We start from the raw sequence: 8,628 nt of genomic DNA, 5'->3' as shown, positions 1-8,628 counted from the left end.
AAAAAAAAAAAAAAAAAAAAAAAAAAAAATACCTTCCCCACTAGGCAGCCACAGGACCTGAAATCCTGTCATTAGGATCACAGCTTTGGTGATTTAACAGGAGACCCTGTTAAAGTTCCTGGCAGGAGGGTAACGTGTAACATCCTCACATGTTCCTGTCAGGAGTGGACAGCAAGGTCTGGCAGATGCATTGTTTGGAAGGAGGCAAAGGCCATAGTTAGTCTCTAGAGAATTAGGCTACGGTGGCAGGCACTGAAAACTTGTGAAAATGACAGGTGTTGAGGATAAGTACTACTTCTGACTTTGCCTCAGGCCAGTCCTGAAAATGATCTTTCCTCACCGCATTTTAATAATAGTGTTATGGTACTGATTGATAGGCTCCAGCTGTTTCTTACAAATTAACAAAAGCATATGTGAACTTTTGTGTATTTCTGATATTTGACTTGATGAATTTCAGAATGTGGGTTTATAAATGATGAAATTTTTGTGGAGTTGGTGAATGCTCTTGGTCAATACAATGACGACGATGATGATGATGATGGAGATGATCCTGACGAAAGAGAAGAAAAACAGAAAGATCTAGAGGAGAACCGAGAAGGTACGTCTGTCTGTTACATTTGCGTGTAGCCATTACAGCAATTTTCAAAAACAATAGAGTATAGGTAAATCTTCCTTCCTTCTTTTTTCTTTTGTTAAATATCATATCAGTGGTAGTATAATCAAAATTAGAATATTATTTATAACATTTCATCCTGCACTTTTATTTCCCTTGGCTAGCAAAATAACGTTTTTTTTTTGGTTTCCCTGGGCAGTCATTATAATCATTATATATATAGCATACTGGTCATTGACTATGAACAAGTTGTGTGCTCATCACTTTATATGCGTATAGACATTTAATTCTCATAATATTCCACGAGGTAGCTTTTATCATCAGATCCACCTCATAGTTGAGGAGATGGGTTTAGTGAGATGAAGTAACTTAAGATCACAGTATTGGGAGGAAACAGAACCCAGAAAATGCTGTGTTCGGAACCAGCTCTAACTGACCCCAGAGCATATGTTTTAACCGCTACACTAATTACGGTTTGCCAGAAAATTAGAGGGTCCCAACTTAGAGCTTGGCAGTTGGTGAAGACGGGACAAAGCTCGTTATTAAGACAGCATAGAAGAATATGGGGGGAAATTGCAGTTTCAAAGAAGCGTACAGTTTTTTATAACAGGCGCCTTAGTGATCACCTGGCTCCTCATTTTACAGCCAAGGTGGGTCAGTGGCCAGACAGGGCCGCAGCGTCAGTTAGGGGCTGAGCCGGGACCACAGCCTCAGTTCTCTGTCTCGGGGTGCACTTGCAGCTTCCCACGCTTGAGTTTGAGTTTCGTCTGGCCCACCAGCCTCCCAGATCCTTGTGAGATATGTTGGAAGGAAGTGAAACATAGAGCTGGTAATTTCCTGGGAAATCAGCTTTGTTAGGCATGAGGGAAATGAAAGACTGGCAAGCTTGTTCACTTTCATTCTTTTTTCCTTTTACATTTCCCTGTTTAGATAAAGAAAGTCGCCCACCTCGGAAATTTCCTTCTGATAAAATTTTCGAAGCTATTTCCTCAATGTTTCCAGATAAGGGCACAGCAGAAGAGCTAAAGGAAAAGTAAGATTTGTTCTCTGGCCATGGTTTTGCCTCGTATGGTCTTTAACTCACCATTTTGGTTCTTTAGAAATGGAACTAACGTAGCCAGTGAGCTCCCCACTTCGTGTGTTCCCAACATCTGCAAGATACTTGACCTAATACGTGTATGTATCTGGTACCCTGTACTCCATTTATGGTAGATGGGATAAATTTGCGTGCGTGCGTGCAGACACGCACACGTACACACACAATTTACAGGAATGCGTGTAAGAGGAAATTTCTCGGGACGCCTGTAGAAATTTTAGTGCAGCTGATGTTTCATTTTAATGAATATAGTAACATTTTTCATGACAGATCTGAATCACATCAGTGAATTCGTTTCTTGATATACCATGCATAATATTTAATTGGCTCTTCATTTAAATAAAGATTGTTGTAGGCTAAACTTCTTTGTGTGTTTTAGGCAAGATAAACATCAAAAATAATACACAGAAATCTTGTAGAAAATTTATTTTCAAAAATGTAATTCTTGTTTCACCTTTACTTCCATTTTTCTTGGTTAATGTTAGGTACAAAGAACTCACTGAGCAGCAGCTCCCAGGTGCACTTCCCCCTGAGTGTACCCCCAACATAGATGGACCAAACGCCAAGTCTGTTCAGAGGGAGCAGAGCTTGCACTCATTTCATACGCTTTTCTGTAGGCGATGTTTTAAATATGACTGCTTCCTACATCGTAAGTGCAGTTATTGTACGTTTACATTTTCTATCTTTGTTGTGGAATTATGTGTTAAAGCAACTTGGGAAGTGTCATTGATTACCACTAGAATTTGTCATTTAATCTTGCAGTTACGACTGAAAAATACGTTAGCATCATAGTATTGTTATTTCCTAATTTGCTGCTTAAGGGTTGCTCTGAAGTCTTTTGCACATGTTAAGCTGGCACTGCTGTCTCCCACTAACTTGGAATACAGATCAGTGATTTTTCCATAAATGCTAACTGAACAATTGTTTTACAATAAAACTTACTGTGACCTAGCTGATGGCCCAGAGCAACATTGCCAATACTGATGAATAACTTGTTGAATAAGAAATTGGCTAAAAAGGTGTTTCGATATATTCTTGTCTGTTTAGTGCCAAATCTGGTTTTTTTTTGGGGGGGGGAGGGGCATCCTCTGAATACGTTGCTTTTAAAAACACCTGCATTTGAATACAGGTAAAGCATAACATGTTCTTAATGAGATTTACGTATGGTACATAGGATATTACTTTCTTTTTCTGACATTGCTGGGGAATGAAGTTTCTTAGTAAAATTTACAGGTAACTGGAACTTAATTAAGTACAATTTAGAAACTACCAGCTACTTTTGAGGCATGTTTTTTGAAAATATATTTCATACCTCCTGGTTCCTAAGCAGAGTTTACTTAATGTAGGTTAGCTTTTTCCACATTAGAGTTTTGTGTGACCATCTGTGGCATAACACCTTTGTCTCTGTGCTGAGTTCCTGTGCCCACTTTTTACAATTTTTTCCCTCATTTTCCAGTGGTACCTCTTAATGTTAATTAGCTGCCTAGGCAGCTATATCTTGCCTTATTTTGAGTTTTTGCTCTATATCTACTTAATGTTTGCTGCAGCACATAATTTGTTACATGATGTGTATCTAGGTCTGGAAATGGTCATTTGTGTGTGTGTGTGTGTGTGTGTGTGTGAAGTATTAGTGGTTTAGTTATCTTAATTTAGAAAAACTTGAAGTAGACTTTCTGAATTATCATTGTATCTCCTTGCAGCTGTTGTCCGTGCTCCTAATCTAGTTTAAATTGATGACTTGGTAGTTGTAATAATCCGTAGAAGCCAGCCATACTCCAGCCATTGTAGGCTTACTTACTTGGGCTTGGCAGCATTGTCATTACACAGGCCTTGAAGTAGTTGTTTTGAATTGCATTTAATTCCCCTTTACACATGATCATTTTATAAAATAATGTCCAGTTCTTAAGAATACTGTAAATTGCATTCAGATATCACTATAGCAAAAGAGTTGGTGGGAGCTCTTTCATTGGAGTCAATGCAGTGGTCCCTCCAATTTGTTGTTTATAGATGTAGCATTTGATGGACCTTTTTTGTACAGATGAGCCAAGGCAGGAGGGTACTACTTTTAAACATTATTACAAGAGTTATTTTATTGTGCTATTCCAATGTGAGTAATTTGGATGAATCTTGAACCTGCTCATTGTCTCATTATTCATGCTAGGGAGAGGAGGAGAAAAGTTGTGCTTAATGAAGCTGGTTCTCTGGGACTGACCGGTGGGCTGCTCACTGCAGTGCATGGGAGACACGGGTCCAGCACTGCTGTGCCCACCCTTCCCCCTTGTTCCACTAGAGCCAGGCTCTTCATAGTGTAGCCCTAACACATTCTACAGGCATTTAATTGCTTTACACTGACTTGGACAAAATATCACACACTATATATTTTTCTTAGGTAAAAGAAGTCATTAAATACATTCTTAAACATACCTGTTAAATATAGCATTTTGAGCTTTTTGTTCTTTGTCTAATTGGGAATAATATAAACTGTCATGGGGATTAAATTTATTACTTACTACGTGCAAAATACTTAAAATAGCACTTGGCGTGTGTTTAGCTATTGTTATTTTAAAAATAAATCATCATTCACATGACTTACATTTCCAAAAAGCATTAAAAGGCATCCAGCGAAATCCCCCACCCCTCCTGTCCGCATCCTCACTCCCCTGTAGGTAAACCACTTCTGCTGTTAGTTCTTCTGTGTCTTTCTGTAGTTTCTTCTGGCAAACACAAATACATTCCTCTCTTTTCCCAACCACCCTATTCAAATAGCGCCATACTCTCCAGGTTTTTTCCCTGTTGGACTTAACAAATTGTAGATATTATTCCTGTCTGGACAGCTGCATAGTCTTCTGCTGTAGGAGGCCCTATAACTTACTGAGCCCGTCCCCCGAAGGTCAACATTTATGGTAATGGTGCCGCCGTGAATAACCTTGCGTGGTGGACCTGTACGTCCTTTCCCACAAGTGCAGGTTAACCCGGTCCACTCTGTGTAGGCAGTGCCAAACTACCTGCCATACGGGGATCTGCCAATTTAAAGAACTACCAGCAAAGTAAGAGTGCCTGTTTCCCAGAGCCCAGCCAATAGAGTGTGTTAAAAAACAAACTCTGATTTTATTGATTGAACTAGTAAAATGCTTTTTAGCATAATTTAATTTGCATTTTTCTTCCTGTATGATTAAGAGATTTGTATTTTCTCTGAACTATTTTTATCCTTTTGGCTTCGTTGGTCTTTTTGATATCTTGAAGCTCTTTATATAGTCAGGAAATTTTTTGAGATGAGTTGCAGTGGTTTTTTTTTTTCCAGTTAGCTGTTTGGTAAAAATCCCATAGCAAAGTTTAAAAAAAAAAGCCTTTAAGGTAGTTGAATCTATCAGTTGGCTTTCCCTACTACTCCAAGGTTTTAAAGGACGTCTCACTTTTTTTCTAGTACATTTTAGGCTTTTGGTGCTATATTCTTTTTTGGGGGAATAACATCTAACTCTTTGATCGGTTTGGAATTTATTCTGTTAGAATTTTGGATCCAACTCGTCCTCTGCAACTCCAGGGCTACTGTTTCCACACCATCATTTTTTTTTTTTCCCCCCAGTACGCGGGCCTCTCACTGTTGTGGTCTCTCCCGCTGCGGATCACGGGCTCCGGACGCTCAGGCTCAGCGGCCATGGCTCACGGGCCCAGCCGCTCCGCGGCACGTGGGATCTTCCCGGACCGGGGCACAAACCCGTGTCCCCTGCATCGGCAGGCGGACTCTCAACCACTGCGCCACCAGGGAAGCCCCTTAACATCTTTTTTACAGCATAATTGCTTTACAATGGTGTGTTAGTTTCTGCTTTATAACAAAGTGAATCAGTTATACATGTACATATGTTCCCATATCTCTTCCCTCCACACCATCTATTGACAAGTGTCTCTGGGGTTGCCCTGAGCCGCTGCCTTCATCACTGTCACCACAGGTGCTGGGGTCTGTTTCTGGTCTTTGGGTTCCGTTCCTTGAGTCTTTCCAGGGGGCTTTATTCAGAGATCTCCTGGCCATTCTTGTTTTTCTATATAAATTTTAGAACCAGTTTGTCTAATTAAAAATAAAAAAAAAAAAAAAAAAAAAAGTCTAGGTGGTATGTTTATTGGAATCTCATTAAATTTATAAATTATCTAAGGGGAAATCGACAATTTAAAATAAGGGTATGTCTAACTATGGGATAAGTCTCCTTTTGACCTTTAAAATAAGCTTTCTGATTTTCTTCCCGTAGCTCTTGTATTTACATTCTTTGGTAAGATGATTTCTAGGCATTAAATGTGTTGGGCTTTTCCCCTTGTATCATATATGTTTCATACCCTGCTACTTTACTGGGCTGTCCTTGATTGTGATAGTTTCTGCATAGATTCTTTTGCGTTTTCCAGCTGTAATTATCTACAGTTATGAATGGTTTTGCTTTCTTTCCAATCTTTGTAACTTTAACTACCTTCTCCTGTCTAACTGTATCTTCAGTGCATGTTAAATAATAGTGGTGCTAGGAGATACATTTCCTACTGCTCCTGGATCAGTTTTGGGAAATTACCCGTTTCATTCTGATTTTGAAATTTATTTGTATAATTTGATCTGCATGTTCTAATAATTCTTTTAATTTCTTTTATTTCTTTGATTGTTCTTCTGTGTTTGATTCTTTTTTTCTTGAAGAGATTAAGAAGTGGTTTATATATTTTATTTAGAAAATCTGTTTTGTATATTTTTCCCTCAGAGAATCAGCTACTGTATTCGTTTTTACTGTTTTTCTGTTTGTGAATCTGATGTTTGCTTCATTTTCATTCTTTCCTCTTTTTTTGGATGTATTTTAACACAGTGAGTTGTCTCTAGAGCGCTGTTTCAACTTCTTTTAGGTTCCGATATTTGGTATTACTATTTTTTTTTTTAAAGGAATTTGAGGGAATGTTTTGTATTTCCTTTAACTCATTGTTGAACGGAGACTTTTTTTTTTTTTTCCTGCGGTACGCGGGCCTCTCACTGTTGTGGCCTCTCCCGTTGCGGAACACAGGCTCTGGACGCTCAGGCTCAGTGGCCATGGCTCACGGGCCTAGCCGCTCTGCAGCATGTGGGATCTTCCCGGACCAGGGTACGAACCCGTGTCCCCTGCATTGGCAGGCAGACTCTCAACTACTACGCCACCAGGGAAGCCCAAAGGGAGACTTTAAAACTTCATTGTGAAAGAGGCCTTTTTTGGATGTTAACTGTTTTTATTATTTCTGTGCTGGCAGCCTCACTGATGTTGGGCCTTACTTGTTATTTAGATGTTAGGGGTGTCTGCCACTTTTATCTCTAAGGAAGATGTTCTTTTTTTAAAAAAATAAATTTATTTATTTATTTTTGGCTGCGTTGGGTCTTCGTTGCTGCACGCAGGCTTTCTCTAGTTGCGGCGAGCAGGGGCTACTCTTCCTTGTGGTGTGCGGGATTCTCATTGCTGTGGCTTCTCTTGTGGAGCTCGGGCTCTAGACGCGTGGGCTTCAGTAGTTGTGGCACACAGGCTCAGTAGTTGTGGCACGTGGCCTCAGTAGATGTGGCACGTGGGCTCAGTAGTTGTGGCTCGCGGGCTCCAGAGCACAGGCTCAGTAGTTGTGGTGCATGGGCTTAGTTGCTCCACGGCATGTGGGATCTTCCCAGACCAGGGCTCAAACCCGTGTCTCCAGCATTGGCAGGCAGATTCTTAACCACTGTGCCACCAAGGAAGTCCCGGAAGATATTCTGATGGCAGGGGATTGGCAGTTCATCTGGGCCAGAAGCTTGGTATCTGATCATGGATCTTTTCTATTAGAGGGACTTTAATCTCCAATACAGGCCTAGAGCATAGCTAGAATTGTATATTACAATTTATAAGTCTTTTACCTTTGCTTGAAAACCTTTAGATAAGATGTTGCACCAAAATTCTTTAAGTTGCTTTTGAAATTAAAGAAAAAAAAAAGCCTTTAATATCCATGTTCTTTTCTTTTTGTGAAACTTTTAAGTATCTTGCTTTAATTTTCCATCTGATAATTTTCCTGATCAGGGAATTTTATATAATCTTCTCTCCAACCTGCCCATATTATACTTAGTTTGAAATATATTTTAATAATGTATTGCAAATACTAGTATTTTAAGATGTCTATTTGAAAAGATTATTTTCAGTATTCTGGAAGTCTAAAATAGTCAAGACTCTTAGAGGAAAACATAGGCAGAACACTCTATGACATAAATCACAGCAAGATCCTTTTTGACCCACCTCCTAGAGAAATGGAAATAAAAACAAAAATAAACAAATGGGACTTAATGAAACTGCAAAGCTTTTGCACAGCAAAGGAAACCATAAACAAGACCAAAAGACAACCCTCAGAATGGGAGAAAATATTTGCAAATGAAGCAACTGACAAAGGGTTAATCTCCAAAATTTACAAGCAGCTCATACAGCTCAGTATCAAAAAAACAAACGACCCAATCCAGAAATGAGCTGAAGACTTAAATAGACATTTCTCCAAAGAAGATATACAGATTGCTCAACATCATTAATCATTAGAGAAATGCAAATCAAAACTACAATGAGATATCATCTCACACCGGTCAGAATGGCCGTCATCAAAAAATCTACAAACAATAAATGCTGGAGAGGGTGTGGAGAAAAGGAAACCCTCCTGCACTGTTGGTGGGAATGTAAATTGATACAGCCACTATGGAGAACAGTATGGAGGTGCCTTAAAAAACTAAAAATAGAACTACCATATGACTCAGCAATCCCACTACTGGGTACATGGCCTGAGAAAACCATAATTCAAAAAGTCATGTACCACAATGTTCATTGCAGCTCTATTTACAATAGCCAGGACATGGAAGCAACCTAAATGTCCATCAACAGATGAATGGATAAAGAAGATGTGGCACATATATACAATGGAATATTACTCA

The 8,628-nt window shown here is 39.3% G+C and overlaps 1 protein-coding gene across 5 annotated transcripts in view; it reads left to right on the top strand.

The window, feature by feature from the left end:
* The window catches only part of EZH2 (enhancer of zeste 2 polycomb repressive complex 2 subunit), a 42,280-nt gene that overhangs the window by 17,854 nt on the left and 15,798 nt on the right, over nt 1-8,628 (top strand). For 3 of the 5 annotated variants that reach the window (XM_024742855.1, XM_024742853.1, XM_024742856.1), the window contains exons 5-7: nt 458-598; nt 1,544-1,646; nt 2,195-2,358. In XM_024742855.1, coding sequence (XP_024598623.1) covers nt 458-598; nt 1,544-1,646; nt 2,195-2,358 — 408 coding nt within the window. Of the gene's footprint in view, nt 1-457; nt 599-1,543; nt 1,647-2,194; nt 2,374-8,628 lie in introns of all 5 variants that reach the window. The other 2 variants (XM_024742852.1, XM_024742854.1) reach the window with 1 other exon arrangement.

Source organism: Neophocaena asiaeorientalis, unplaced genomic scaffold, assembly GCF_003031525.2.
Source record: "Neophocaena asiaeorientalis asiaeorientalis breed wild unplaced genomic scaffold, Neophocaena_asiaeorientalis_V1.1 scaffold798, whole genome shotgun sequence".
In the NCBI taxonomy this organism is placed as follows: domain Eukaryota; kingdom Metazoa; phylum Chordata; class Mammalia; order Artiodactyla; family Phocoenidae; genus Neophocaena; species Neophocaena asiaeorientalis.
This window is presented reverse-complemented; position numbering and strand designations above follow the sequence as displayed.